The 16,148-nt window shown below is 43.9% G+C and overlaps 1 protein-coding gene across 2 annotated transcripts in view; it reads left to right on the top strand.

Annotated features, from left to right (window-relative positions):
• GMPR (guanosine monophosphate reductase) overlaps positions 1–16,148 on the top strand; it is a 78,194-nt gene that overhangs the window by 6,045 nt on the left and 56,001 nt on the right. For both annotated transcript variants that reach the window (XM_075585655.1, XM_075585656.1), the window contains exons 2-4: positions 10,209–10,328; positions 12,521–12,604; positions 15,313–15,486. In XM_075585655.1, coding sequence (XP_075441770.1) covers positions 10,209–10,328; positions 12,521–12,604; positions 15,313–15,486 — 378 coding nt within the window. The remainder of the gene's footprint in view (positions 1–10,208; positions 10,329–12,520; positions 12,605–15,312; positions 15,487–16,148) is intronic.

Raw genomic sequence — 16,148 nt, 5'->3', positions numbered from 1 at the left:
CCTCAGATCCCGCTGCCTGCATGGAGGTGGTAGCGGGGGGTTTCTTCTCCTCACCGCTGTCCCTGGCGCTCCCGCTGCCTGCGCGGGAGGAGGGGGGGGAGCGGGTGGTGATGCTGGTCGCGGCCTTTCCTCTGCTCCGACCCCACCCCCCGTCTGTGTAGAGTCACTTGAGAGAGCTTTGGAGACAGGTAAGCAGTCTCCGGAAGACCGCTAACCCCCCCCCCCCCCCGCCGCAGCACAGGGCCCTCGCGTGTGTGTAAGTGTCTGTGAGTGTGTGTAAGTGTCTGAGTGTGTGTGTGTAAGTAAGTGTAAGAGCCGGAGCGGGAGGTGGGAGGTTTGACAGGGAGGGGGGGCGTGGCTTGAGCGGAGGGACCCGCTACTCTCCCCCCCCTCCCTCCACGGACTGCAGGAGGGAGCTGCTACTCTCCCCCCCCCCCCTACACGGGCTGCAGGAGGGACCCGCTACTCTCCCCCCCCCCTCCCCGGACTGCAGGAGGGAGCTGCTACTCTCGCCCCCCCTCCCCGGACTGCAGGAGGGAACTGCTACTCTCCCCCCACTCCCTCCACGGACTCGGGCTGGAGCACTCATACATACACACATACACACACACAGGCACTCACGCACTCATGCACTCATACACACACGCGCGCACACACATGCAGGCACTCACGCACTCACACACACACACACAGACAGGCACTCGCACTCACACACACAGACCGCTAACCCCCCCCGCCGCAGTACAGGGCCCGCCGTAGCCGCAGCGCAGGGCCCCGCCACCCCCCAACCCCCACAGCACAATGACTTCCCACCCCCTTAACTTTGTGAAACAAAAGTCACAAGACGTTGTACAGGCAAAATACATCTGTTAAAGTGCAGTTGTCTGTTTATTTCTATATAATTGTGTGCAGTGTGCAGTGTGTGTGCAGTGTGTGTGCAGTGTGTCAGTGTGTGCAGTGTGAGCAATGAGGAGTGTGTGTGCAGTGTACAGTGTGTGGGCAGTGTGTGCAGTGTGTGTGCAGTGTGTCAGTGTGTGCAGTGTGAGCAATGAGCAGTGTGTGTGCAGTGTGCAGTGTGTGTGCAGTGTGTCCAATGAGCAGTGTGTGTGTGCAGTGTGTGTGCAGTGTCAGTGTGTGCAGTGTGAGCAATGAGCAGTGTGTGTGCAGTGTGCAGTGTGTGTGCAGTGTGAGCAATGAGCAGTGTGTGTGCAGTGTGCAGTGTGTGTGCAGTGTGAGCAATGAGCAGTGTGTGTGTAGTGTGCAGTGTGTGTGCAGTGTGTGTGCAGTGTGTCAGTGTGTGCAGTGTGAGCAATGAGCAGTGTGTGTGCAGTGTCAGTGTGTGCAGTGTGCAGTGTGTGTGCAGTGTGTGTGCAGTGTGTGTGCAGTGTGTCAGTGTGTGCAGTGTGAGCAATGAGCAGTGTGTGTGCAGTGTGCAGTGTGTGTGCAGTGTGCAGTGTGTGTGCAGTGTGTCAGTGTGAGCAATGAGCAGTGTGTGTGCAGTGTGGCAGTGTGAGCAATGAGCAGTGTGTGTGCAGTGAGTGTGTGCACATAGGTGGTCATGTTGTTTATCTGCTCAGTTGTCCCTGTGGCCTTTATTATATAGGCCGCACGAAGAGAAGTTTAAAGGAACGCTTTACTGAACATAGGAGAAACATTTTAAAAGGCTTCCTTGGACATGGGGTTTCACGTCATTTTTTAACATCCCACAATAAAGATATAGAAGGATTATCCATTGTCGGTATTGAACACATTGGCCATACAACCATGAGGGGTGACAGGCTTTTAAAACTTAGAAAACAAGAGACCTACTGGATTTTTAAATTACAAACAATGAGTCCAGTAGGTCTGAATGAAGAATTGGATCTTTTAGCTTTTCAGTAACTTTTATCTGTCTCATAAACCATTTATCGATTAAGATTTAAATTATCTCTATGTTTAGCTGATTTCAAATGTTCTACATTTTATTTATGAGTGTTTAATATATTATCTATTTTATGTATTGATTTTTTTTTTTTTTTTATATATAATAAAGTTAGTGAGTTATTTAATTACACCTATATTTTTGGGGGATATAAGGTGTTTCAATTATCTTGTTAAATTATCATTATACATATTGATGAATTAATTTGTTTAAATAATGACAAACACCGATAAAAGAATACATGTTTAATTCATATTTTATTAACCAATTTTTAGTTTTTTAAACTTTTTAATATATATTGCAATTATTTTCTTTTTCTTTTTTTTGATATTATGTTTTTTGTATAAGTAGTGTTTTTTTCTTTTTTCGTGACATGAACCAGTCATTTGTATCAATAGCACCAGTCCATCAAGATAATGGTTTTAATGAACCATTATGCATGTTCTTTATCACACTAATTGAGCCATTGCAATCAACTTGGCTATAAATTAACATGGTACTGGTGCATTGATATCCCTGACGAAGCCCTTTGGTGAAACGCGTAGGAGGAGGAGCAATAGGGTGTTGCTTCATTTCAGTGCAGTGGAGTTGCTGCTAACATCACACGCTGGGCTCCAGCTGATCGTAACCTGTTTGCCTGGTGATCGGCAACCAGAAGGAGGAGGAGACCTGACAGACGAAGCCCAGAGACTACCGGGAAGGGTCTGTGCGTCACAGCCGGAAGTGACATCAGACCCGGACACCCGGAGGGCTGTTTGCTATCGTGCGCAACGAGCGCATCTGAACAGTTTGCTACGGAGCGGATTTTAGGATCAAAGAGCATTACGGGACACCAACGGACCAAAGTGGATCAAGGGTGAGCATTTTGAGCATTGTCTCAAACCTGGGGTACCCCCTCTTTTACCTAAACCTGCCCGGGCAGTGCACAGATTGCAGGACTGAGTTACCATCAGGCTACTCCTGGTTTTAACCCCTTGGAGACCCATCAAGTGCAATTGCACACACAGCTTCATCTACACAGTTTTTTAATATTATTATATGTATTAATTCTTATGTTGTTGTTGTCCTAGCGGTTATTCCCTGGGACAAGATATATTAATAAAGATATAGAGTTTGACCTCAACCCTATACTGACTGCGCTTCTAACTTTTTCTTTGTTGCCACCTTCTCACTTACCAGGCTTACCGGCAGCGTCAGAAGGGGAGGACTGAAGACCACGGAGCAGAGCAGCACAGGAGGAAGACAGCTGCCGGCCGGAGAAGAGGATTTAGGACCATGTCAGCATAGGGAAGAAGTTGAGACAGCGGGTGACAGCAGGAGAAGACATCTAATCTGAGCCCGGTGTTACAGCGCGTTCTCCTGCGCTGTTCTGCTCCGATAACGTCTTTTCCTGCTGCCCACTGTCTCAATTTCTTCCCTCCGCTGACATGGTTCTAGGTCTTCTTCTCCCACCGGCAGCTGCCTTCCTCCTGTGCTGCTCTGTTCCCATAGTCTTCAGTCCTCCTCTTCTGCCGCCGCCGGTAGGGGGTGCACGGGCAGTTGTAGTGGCCCCACGCTCTTCTCCAAGGCATTAAAATGAAATGCCGTGGGATCACGTGAGGCCCCTGGAACTTCAACTTACCTTGCTTCATCCAGCGTCTGGAAGCTTCTCCATGGCTTGATGTCACACGTGTGTTGCAATGCAATGCAATGCAGTGTCATATGTGACATCACATGACCCTGCGTGTCATTTGACTCCGCACTGAGCGAAGGGGGGGGGGGGGGCGCGAGCAGCGGGGGACAAGAGGCAGGGGGTCTCAGGAACAAATGTTTGCGCACCCCTGACTTAGACAATTACTTATCATTGTGTGGATTGTATTGATACACATATTAAAGGTGGGGCGAGGGGGGAAATTTTTTTTAAACGTCACCTTGGACTGCTGCTTTAGGCTGAGTCCCTGCTGAGTCCCCGCTGGTGCTGAGCGCGCTTAGCGCGCTTACCTTAGTCAATGTGGATCGTCACATCCACGCTCACGTTGTGCGTGCGCGCTCGTGCGTGGGCACATGCTCATCCACGCTTGGCGCTTGGATAATCAAAAAAATTAACTTTCGAGCGCGTTCAATTTGTCCGCAATACCTCCCCCCCCCCCCGCGCGCTTCCGAAATAGCGAGGACACCCGGCGCTCATGCTTGGAGAGCTGGTGATGTCACCGCTCTCAAGCATGAGCGCGGTCAACGCCAGCGGGGCCGCAGCCTTAATGGCAATGTTGAAGCTATTCAGGGCCCTCAAACAATATCCAGGCAGTACAATTGAAAAAAAGGGGTACCCAGGTATAGCAAAATAGCAAAGGCGTTATTTAAAGCATAGGTGTGTGGTAAAAAATGACAGAGTAGTCCTCCCACGAGTTTCACGCAAGTTTGCGCTTTCTCAAGGAGTATGGGACTAGCAGGAAATGAGCACCTTTATATGTGCTAAATAATATATATATTTTTAAAAACCCCATTAGACACAGCAGAATGTGGCATAATTGTGCTGACACATTAATTGAATGAAAATAAATGAACACATCACATATACTGAAACTCAATTAAAAGACGCAGAATTATAAACATATATGGTCTAATATAAATACCACATATTATTCCATCTGTGCTTTAAACTAAAGTCAATCTTAAATTTAAATGCACCAATGTAAATACTAAATGATACATTTTTTCATCTTAAAGAGTTAGCGCATAATGAATCCTAAATACATATGTTGCAAGTAATGCATGATGTTTAATGCTTCAAAATTGTAACATGTATACTGGAAGGAAAGTACATGCATTTGGAGCTTCAAATATATTAAGAAAACATATCTAACTACCCAATCACTATCAGTATAGCATAACACAGCGTCGCGCAAACTTCTTGAGCTCGGCCCCCTTGCCGGGAGCTGCAGCATTTGCGCCCCCCCTCTCCCAATGGCTCGGCGTCAAATGACGTCGCGGGTCATTTGACGTCACGTGACCCCATCGCATAGTTTGACGCCAGGTTGCCATGGCGACGCGTTGCAAATTCCCGGCTGGCAGCAGGTAAGTGAGTTACAGAATAGGTAAGGGGGGGGATGAGTGCTCAAACCTCTGGGAACCTTGTCACTCAATAATTGCTTGAAGGACTCCAAATAGACTATAGCAGAGTGGGAGGGAGGTTGCATGTATTAGTTTTTTGTTTGTCCTATTTTCCTTTTTTATGTAGTCTTAATAAACGGTTTTAGTTCCAGCAGTTGGTGAGCTGATGGTGTTTTTTTGGGACTCAGCGATTCGTTTTTTCCAATCTACATTACCTTATAGCAGAGTGGGTGTAATTTCAAATGACCTGTGAGTCACCAATATGCGCCATCAACAATAATAGAGATCGCATACCTCAAATGATCCAGTTACTGGTACTCCTCCATATTCAGTCAATAATAAAGATGATCTTACCCACTCCTGCAGTCTCTGGTAGTCCGCTGTGGCGTGCCAGCCGTAAGGTTAGAAATCCAGAGTAAAGAACAGAAGAAACAGCGCACTGCCAGGGAGCCAGGTGGTGTGAAAATATAAAATCCTATTTATTCAGAACAAAACAAATAAAAACATCACCCCAGGAGGGGGACAAAAACCTCCTATGCGTTTCGGACCCTTAGGCCCTTTATCAAGGAGTATAGGGTCTGGGGCAACCTAGACCGCTTATATATACCTCTCATAATTGGAGATAATTGAAAAAAGAGACACACCCCTCCACTACGCATGCGCGTGATGTCACGCGAGGCGCCGCTACAGTCCCTGCACCGAAGAGCGGAAACGCCCCCCCATCCAGTCAGCGCATGCCCATTAGCGGGCCGCCCTTAACTCACGTCTCTCTAGTGGTACAACAGTTCGCAGTGAGTCCCCGCCCCCAGGACACGCCTCCCGATGGCTGACTGGTCAATGCGCCGTCACTCAGCCACTAAACACCTCGGCTGTGAAGTGCCACTAAACACCTCAGCGAGCGGCCCAAGGTCCCTCAGGGACAACGCTGCCGTATCTGCCATGGCCCCCTGTAAATACATATACCCCGCGGTTATGAAAAAATATACATAATCCCTCTGCTGAAGTGCAAATAAACACAGGGTGAGGTCACCACTGATGACTGTCCCATGTTGCTCCAAACCCCACACGTACATAATGATATAATATACACAATGCCAATCCCCCATTAAAAATATAAGTACATAGTAACAGGGGAAGGTTAAAAGCAGTACAAATACAAATTTAATTGAGTAACGCCAACCCACAGCCACGCGGGCGCTCCCAGAATGTAGATTGGTCGTGCAAGGCAGGTAAGGATTATAGATGTGAGAGTAGTAGACGGTACTTGCCGGAACAGGATTGGAGAGTAGCTGATCGTCTGGGTACGTAGCCAGGTTCAGGATTGGAGACTGGTGGAAGGTAGGATGATATCCGGATCAGGAGTAGAGAGGTGCGGAGTCCAAGGTACGTAGCAGGGTCAGGCAGCGGCAGGATCAACAGACAAGGCAAGTCAGGAGATACAGGAACTGAATGCAGCAAGGCACGGCGTCACACAAGACTATGCTCAGCAATGTGTGTCTGGAGCAAGAAGGTATATAAAGGGAGATCCTGCAATGGAGAGCCAGGGCGGAACCAGGAAACAGAATCCTACAGGCTGCTGGTGCACACAGGTGTGCCCTATGATGCAGCCTGATCAGGAACGGAGCCGGGACGAGCACTCTCCGACTCGCGCGCATCACTGAGGTTGGGGCCGAGACCGGAGCACAAGTCACTCCCACGGCGGTCCTGACCGTCACCGGGATGGGGGCGGAGAACGGGACGCGAGTCAGAGTGGCGGCTGGATGAGCGCACTCGCGGGGTGGGGGGCGGAGGTGGAGCCCACGGGCGGGCAGATAGGCCGCACAAGATCCGCGCGCGCGTAACGTGGCCGTGAGACTGCGCATCCTGGGTGTCCGTGGCGGCAGGTGTTTTCAGGTGAGGAGATGGTCTCCAGCCGCCAGGATAGCGGATCCTCACACATCTGAGGTTGTATTTACCTAATTTTTAGACCTGCTAAGGAACAGAGGATTGTTTTTATGTCCTGATATGTAAAACCATAGAATTTAAAGAGGGTGTACTTTCTTTTTCACACAACTGGGTGTATATATATATAATTCTGAAAATCTTGGTTGTGAGTCTCTGTAGACCATTTGATTGGTCCGTCGGTCCTCCCGCCCTCCCACGGCTCTCATTGGCCGGTGTGTTTCGCCCCCCCAAGTGTGTCCCGCCCCCCACGGCTCTCATTGGCCGGTGCGCTCTAACCCAGGGCTCCCCAACCCCCAGGCACACTGTGTCATTTCCCAGAATCCCTTGCTGCAGTGGAAGTGCTGTGTGCTGGGTGATAATGGTGAAAGGCTGGGTTGCAGACCTGCCTAAGACATGCAAATGAGCATACAGTTATATTTCCATTTGCTATATGCTTTGCTATGGAGGGTTTTTGTCACTTTTTTTACTCACCATAACTTAACTAAGTATGGTAAAACCCATCCTCATTGCTTCAGCTTTGCATAGTCAGTGTAACCAACCCCACACTGATGAGAAAGTAATTAGTGGTAGCTTATTTTGTGCTGGTAGAAAAAAAGCTCAAATTGTTAGAGAAGGCAAAAAAAGGAAAATATATAGTGTAATATGTTTTTTACATTTCTATAATTTCTGCATATATACTACTGTAGTATTGAACTCACATGTAGTGCCTAGAATGCAGGCATTGAGTCATAAGGCAAATCTTCTTCTTTATCAGCTGCACAGGAATTTTCTCATAGGGAACATATGAAGTACAATATTGATACAAGTACCATTGTATAATGGCAAATGTCTCTTTTCTTTTGTAATTCTTTGTTACATTGTTTCTCTGTGTCTTTTACAATCATTAGTGTGTATTTTTGTATTGTGACTCTTAATGGGGGTTTCAATTATTAATTTTGGTAACATACAAGCATTATATATTTATAAAAGAGCGACATCATTGCGTGTTTTATATATGTTAGTTAAATACACTACATCTATTCAATTTGCCCATAATTGGGAAGGAATTCCGTAAAATCCCCATTAAGTTATCTTTTTCGATGTCAATTATGTAACCATTGGAACCTCTTGCTTCTAATTGACAGTTTCAAACATATTGCCTTTAATCTCTTTTTATAATTGTATATAACTCTCTATAACATATATTGATATGGGTTATAGTAGGAGCAACATTATTCATTCCTCTATATTTCTGTATTGATTGGGGTTCTGATTTTATGAATGCTCAATGATGTGTATCCTATATAAGACACTCATATGGGGTCCTAAGTCACATCACCCTGATTAAGTTACAGGTGACAAAACGTGTCGAGACACGTGACTTTTTTTCTGTTGAACCAACGAGGTGATGTCATCACGCATTGGCTAGGAGACGCCACAGTAACGCTTCACAGTAAGTGCAGCATAAGCATGGAGACTCAGAGAACTTTGGGACTTTTTTTTTACATCAGTCGTCCACTTTTCCTGTGACTCTGCAAGAATTATTGTGAGCGAAGGGGATTTTATCCTCTGGTAAAAGCCTACTATTTTAGCAGCGAAGATCTTAAAGACTCAGTGTTACAGCTGCAGACCAAGCAATATCCTACATGAGTTTTTTTTTTTTTTTTTTTAATAAATCAGTTCTGTACTATGAGAAAATACTTTTAGATTTTTTTTTAAAAGGCTATGACTTCCATTTTTAATGTATTATAATGTACCAAGCATTTTTGTTTCTATAGCAACCATTTACAAAGTCACACCCCCTTCCTCTTCTGAAACAGGCTCTGGCACACCCCTTTTTGAGCCCTGCCCTCTCTCTAGCAGTGCACCTATTCTATTTAGTGACGGCCTGGTCACATGATCTTCCCTACAGTACATTGCACTGACAGCCATTTAATGAACCCCTGAGCCGAATCTTAGCCGATTGATCACAGGAGAACGGAACGACTGGCAACATAGCTAATTACTTATCATTGTGTGGACTGTATTGATGCACATATTACAGGGGAATAAAAGAAAAACCGGCAGCAGCCTCAGGTTGAAGCTAACCTTATGGTGAGCTACTGCATTATTTAAACAAAGTGAGTCATGGAGATTTATTGAAATTGGGATTATTATACCAACTGTTCCACCGTACCTATTTGTTCTGTGATTGGACTATTAACAGCTGAGGCCATTGTACCTCTTGGTAGAGTCTGCTATTTAGTATCTTAATTCTCTGAAGGAAAATAAGAGACACTGGCAGCCCTGCAATTACAGTATTATCATCTTATGTGAGACTGATACCTGTTGCTTTGGCAAAATCATTGTGAGGTTATCACTATTGTCTTATTAAGTGAGCATTGTCTTTTTATGGATTGCAGAACACAGATTTGTTATTTGGATCATGGGGCGTACGCTTTTCATTTTTTCTTTTTAATCAATCTTTATGAATGTGATCCATCTTCAAGAGAAGAAGCCTTTGCCTCCACAACATTTTTGGGATTCACTTTTTCTGCTGGCTTTGACGAATGACCGGGAGCTTAATTACAAATATTTGTTACCTGACGGAAAAGACACTAGTTCACTTCTCGGTGAGAATCAGCAGTTTGCTGTTGCTAGCACAAAACTAACATTTAAGATTGATTGTTTATTTCATTTAATGGGCACTAGTCGGTGAACAATATAACAGAAAAGTATTTGAGAATTAAATACATTAGGCGTACTGATGACTTGTGAAGAAGGCCTATTGAATAAACACACAATTATAGTTTGTAAAGTGAAGCACCAATATTAGGAGTGAGGTGAGTTTATGTTTACTGTCACCACAAAATAGTAATGCATTACAGGCAAGTGTACAGAATGAATGATCAAATAGTAGCCATAACTACATTTCATTCTAAAAACAAGAACATCCATGTATTTGTCTTAAACTATGAACTTATTTGTAAGTAATTACAAGTAATGTCCCAACTCAACTTTGGTGGTATATCAAAATGTCATGAATTTTATTGAGTTTAAAATCATGGGGGAAGAGATGGAGAGAGCAAGAAATGAGAAGACTGCGAAATGAAGGTAGGTCTCCAAGTCATCGATGTAGACTGGTCTTGCTTTAAAATATTAATGATCACAAGCCACCACAATGGAGCATACAAACAATATTTCCTAGGTTCGGTTCTTGTCTTGAGAAATACTGTAATTCTGTGCTTCTGTGGCAAAGGATACCCATTTACACTCTTTCTGTCTGTATATGCAGGTAGATCTCTTACGCACATTCACATTCCGCAACTCCAAACAAACCTACACTGGGATCCCGATAATTGCAGCAAATATGGACACCGTGGGCACTTTCGAAATGGCAAGAGCACTGAGCAAGGTGAGTGTAAATCCCATCTTGATCCACATTTGCAAAAGATAACTAGGAAATGTTTCTTGCTGAATATGTAAAGCAATGATAATGCAGAAGGAAAAAGTGATTATGCTGAATTTCTGGAAATCTTTGCTGTTATTTCACAATCACTCATATAACATCTTCTCTCCCATGGTGAAGTTGTTTAGGAATATACTATATATTATGCTATAATATTTGTTATTATATAATAGTACATATTGTCACATACGCACCCCATACTCTACTCGCAAGCGGTCCCACTTTTCACCTCCGCCAAGCTCCCTCAAATGGATATCTCCTCTACAGGACAAGGATTAATACACAGCTTGCAAGCTGCCCTACTCTTCACAAAGGTCCCTCAAATTAGTTAACATGTCCCCTAAATCCGTCCTAATATACCACCTGTCACGAACAGCACACAAGTGACCACGTGACTTAGATCAGAGTTAATATACACGGCTACTCTAGCCAACTCACCTTTCTCCTTCGCAAAGGTACCTCCAATGAGTTAATATTAGCCCCTTACTCAATTGCAATCATATCGATACGCCGCCACCACCCGAAATAGTTATGCAAATAAAAGAAAATTAATACTTGCTAGGGTCTCAGGTCCCTATTTATAATAGAAAAAACTGTGCACTTTAACCCACAAAAATCTGTTGTAGCAAAATGTGTCCGAAAATGTAAATACTCTCTCCAGAACGTGCAACAATTCATTCAGAGCCCAAAGCATTACTTATTAAATATTATATACTGTATATATATATTTTGTTTTAGGTTACAGAAAAAAAGATTACAAGAACATATAGTTACAATAAATGCAGAACAGTTTCTCAAAATAAAAAGAGTAAACATAGACAGAAAACCCTATACATTACCAAATGCCATAGATTTTGCCCAGAGAGGTCACTGGTTCAGGAACATGAGATAACACGTGTTTGGTCCAAACACACCTATGTTGAAACCTAAAAATCTAATAAATTGCCCAGACTTAAATATTCTTTCATTCCCATGGAAACCACATTAGCCCACCCCCTGTCGTGCAGGACCCTCCAGAGAATGCCTTTGAAGCTATCTCTAAAAGGCTCATGTTTAGAAAGTTGTCAAAGGGGCCATATTTTATTTACACCTATAGCAGACAACTTCCCTTATCTCGAGACTATCAGCAATATACAACCCATCTGGCCCTTTTAAGTGGGCCATACAGGATAACCCACCAGTTAAGTTCTGTTTGAAACCCACCACCCGCCCATGACAAGCCTGGACCTGTCATAAACCCAATATATATATTGTTTTTTTTTTTACTTCAAACTGTAGCTCATTACCCCCTGAAACACCAGATTGACCAAAATTCATGATATTATCATGAGACATATTTTATAGCTTTGTCCCAAAGCATAGACTGTGAATAATGCAACAAAATTACATGTCAAGGAATATACAGTACTTGCTGTTTATATTTAGGGCTATGTAAGAGCTTACATCTACTGTAACTCAGGAAAAACTGGAAATGCAACAATTATGAAATTTCAATAAGAAGTTATTAGAAAATGCCAGTTTGAGAGAGTGATAACTACTGTAGTATTTCACATTGAAGCATGAAATGAGGATGAAAAGGGCAAATAATGCATTTTTTTAAAATGGTCTGCTTTCATGGAACTAGGATACTTTACCTAATTATTGCTTAATAAAGCTCAGATCCATAAAATAGTGTTAAGTTTAGAACAGAAAGGAAGATCATTTTTTATAAATAAATCTGACGTTCACTTGTGTCTGTCGGTGGAACTGTAAAATATATCATATGTATTAAGTTGTGTGGCTCAGTACTCTTAAGTCAATGGGAGTTTATTGAATCAGCCCCTAAAAGTGAGTGGTTGTATACAGTACATTCGCCACACCTCTTATAGTACAGACTACTCAGCCTTGAAATACAAATGTCAGATTATTGTCAGCAGTCAGCACCAGTGCCATTGTGATTGTTACATTCTTGGCCCATCTTGCAGGCTGGGGGTTTTACTCATAAATTCTTGGTACAGTAGCTCTACTGTGCATAGTAATCCTGCTCACTTCATTGTGTTTACTGCTCAGCTGTAGTGCAGCAGCTTTGTTGATAAACCCTCTAAGACGTTTCTCTAAACTGAACAACTAATGTTCATTGCTTTATTTTTGTCTTTTAGAACACATTGTTCACTGCAGTTCACAAGCATTATTCACTGGAAGACTGGAAACTTTTTGCAACTACGTATCCTGACTGTCTTGAGGTAACAATAATATATCTATATATATCCATCCATACGCAAATATAACATATTTGCATGTTTTATTGTTGCAGTTATACAACATAAAATCAGAAAATACTGTACATCCTTTCCTGTTAAAACCAATTGGGCTGTGTAACAAATGTCCAGTACGTGGCCACTAATCATTATACTGAGGAGTGTATCCCATACAGGGGAGCACAAACTTTTTCCCTGCGCCTCCCTGCCGGCAGTTCTCATCTCTCCGCATTCCCCCTCCCCCCCCTCTCTTACCTCGGCTCCGGCGTCAGCGGCATGACATCACGTCGCCATGGCAACGTGACATCACATGACCTCGCAGCGTCACTTGATGCCGTGTTGCCATGGCGACGCGTCTAAGAAGCCGCCGGAGCCAAGGTAAGTGAGGTTTACAGAGGCCTTCCCCGGCACTTCATTTAAGTGGCTTCGGGAAGCTCGCGGGGCCACTCTAAACCCCGCGCCCCCCCGCAGACAGTCTCATGCCCCCCAGTTTGTGCATGTATAACACACAGTTTAAATAGTAGTTGAGGTTGAAAAATGAAGCACAGTAAGTCTATCGAGTTCAATCTATGTTACATTTAGTTGGGTAAGAGCTAATCTTATATTTGTGTTTATTTTGATTGAAAGGAAGCAAACATAAAACCCCAATGAAACATTTGCCAATTATGTCTCATATGGTAAAATAACCCCTCCTCACTCCAGTAATGCCAATCAGATTTCTCCCTAGATCAACATCCTATGTTTAACTTATTTGGTGTATTCCTGTATACCATCTCTTTCTAAAGATATTATTATCAATCATCTATTATATTACTATTATCATCTATTTATTAAGCGATGACATTCTGCTGTGTGTACAGTGGGTAACAGTAATTACATGACATTACATTGAGTCGAATGAGTTACGGATAATAATAAACAAATGCAATCTGCCATCACAGTCTCAATGGGTAATGAATTCCACATTTTAACTGTCCTTACTATCAGCGGCTTTGTCAATACGCCCTTGACAAAGCCGCCCCGGCAAAACGTACATCGGGTACGTGGGCGTGACGACGCTATCGCAGTCAGCGCTCTCAGTGCAGACCGGGACACCATTACCACAGTAGCTAAGTATACTTGCAGTTCAAATATTCTGCTATGTTGTGCTTGACGAAGCCACCCTGCTTATGCTGGCTGCCGTGTCACTAGTAACATTGTGTGGTATTGGACATTATCCTCTTATGTGTGGATATACTGAGTGAAGCCACACACTATTTTATATCATTCACTATTAATTGTAGTTTTGATGTAGGTAGGGGAAGGGAGATCTCTGCTATTGTTATCTCCACTAAAATTAGGTGCACTACACACCTGATTTTTTAGGAATTAGCTGCAGTTGAGTATAGATACCACACACTACTCCAATCAGTCAAATTCTACTTTAGGGTGTACCCACTGTAATCACCAACCTGCCTGTCCTTTCCCCGTGGCCATAGACAATAGGGATTATTAGGTAATTAGATATTACCCTTCGTTGCTTTAGTAGCGTTGGGTATTTAGTGATCTGTTTTCTTAGCACCCATCTTGTGCATACACTACTGTTTACCAAGGGCAAATAGCGCCCGTTTATTCCTATCCACGGAGCGATTGTGGACAGGCAATTTGTGGCTCCTCATTCCCTTTCCCATCCACTATTGTAATGTATATACCTGCAGCTTTGTTACTGGGAGTACGCTCTCCTTGTTAACTATTGCAGTAGCTATATACACTGGATTGGGGTATATTTTAACCAACCTCCATTTACTGTACTTTTGGGTACACAGTGTCAGAGGGAGTTCTTGTTACTTTAGGACATTTCATTTATACACGGAGTTACTGGTAGGCTTTGTTTTCTGTGTAAGGCCGAGTTCAGGTCGGCTGCTACGGACGCGAGCGTCTGTGCATGCCTCCCCCGCGTGCTCCTGCAGCCCAGCGATCTGTGTACAGGCTGCAGGAGTCAGGTCGCGGTGTTTGGGGGCGTGGCGGGGGACGGGGCGAACGTGTCACGGAGCAGGTTTGCTGAACCAGCTCACATGACGCGACTGCAGCCCCAAATATAATTTTTGGTTGTAGCGGCAAAATGTAGCAGTGTCAACACAGCACTTTGCCGCCGGTGGAGTTTTCAGTTTGAACACTCCCACCGAACAACCTGAAATAGCAACGGACAAGTGCGCACGCCATATAGCAGCCACCCTGAACAGCAGGCCTAAGTGTCCCTTTTATTTTACATTGGTCCGAGGACCTATTAAATTAGTATTTTTTAAGCTATCCAATTCACATCTGTGTGTTAGGGACTTTCTCCATACTGTATGTGTATGTATACTTGACTTCGGATTGGCTATCATTGACATTTACTTAATGTGGCTGAAGAGTGCATGTTATTAGGGACCCTTCTTTTCTCCTCGCCCACTCCCTTTTCTTCAAGGGGAGGACTTGGAGGTTTTTTTTTGCAACTATAGATTCCCTTTCCCTAGTGCACCCACCACTCCATCTACATAGAGGCTGAGCGGGCTTCAACCCCCCTTTTTTGTTACGAGAGCTATTTAGCATTGAAACAACCCTGATCGTGTTATGTAATTCAACATTTACGTATGGAAACAGATACAATGATGTCAAGTATCTCAATAGTTCCTCATCATCAGAATCTTCACCTGTTTCTATGTATTCTTCAGAATGTAGCAGCGAGTTCAGGGAGTGGGCAGGCAGACCTGGAAAAGCTCAGCGACATTCTAGAAGCAATCCCTCTCATCAAATACATTTGTTTGGATGTAGCCAATGGATACTCAGAACACTTCGTGGAATTTGTGAAAACAGTGCATGCCAAATTCCCAAATCATACTATCATGGTAAGTAATTTGGCTCCTACTGTATGTACTGATGTTACACGGTTGCAACTATGCGTAGTCTTTAGAGTGCAAATTATACCTATTCTTGATGCAAAGCTTAACAGTAGGGCTGTGATTGCATAATGACGTTGGCAATGAATATCAGCAAAGCTGATGCTGCAGTCCAGGAAAAATGGGGAGCGCAGGTGTATGTAAAATAAAAAACATACAAAATATAGTGTAATATGTTAACACAGTGAACATGGGGTGAGTCTTGAATTCTGTGCAGTGCGTACTCACAAATATCCTACCAATAAAAGGCGTGTCCCAATAAAATTGGTAGTGTGCTCTCTTTCGGTCTCTGTCTCAACCTATGATGCACTTCTGGAGTCGGATCACCTTCCTTAGGTAAGTAGACAAATACAACATACAGTAGTGTATACTGATACAAAATGTTTATCACTCACGCAAAAGTGAAAATACACTCACATGGTTAAAAAGGTATTAGTGCCTTAAGAACAATCAAATGATGCTGCGACTGATCAGGATCTCTGGGCGTTCTCTCTGCCCTCTGCACAGTCCTCACCGCTCCTTCCCGTCCCGTACTATCGCAGAGTGTTCCGGTCTGGTCTCGGGCAGGGTTGCAGATTACGTCACGTCTGACGTGCCTCTCGTCACTCTAC

This window comes from Ascaphus truei, chromosome 2 (assembly GCF_040206685.1).
Source record: "Ascaphus truei isolate aAscTru1 chromosome 2, aAscTru1.hap1, whole genome shotgun sequence".
Taxonomy (NCBI): Eukaryota; Metazoa; Chordata; class Amphibia; order Anura; family Ascaphidae; genus Ascaphus; species Ascaphus truei.
This window is presented reverse-complemented; position numbering and strand designations above follow the sequence as displayed.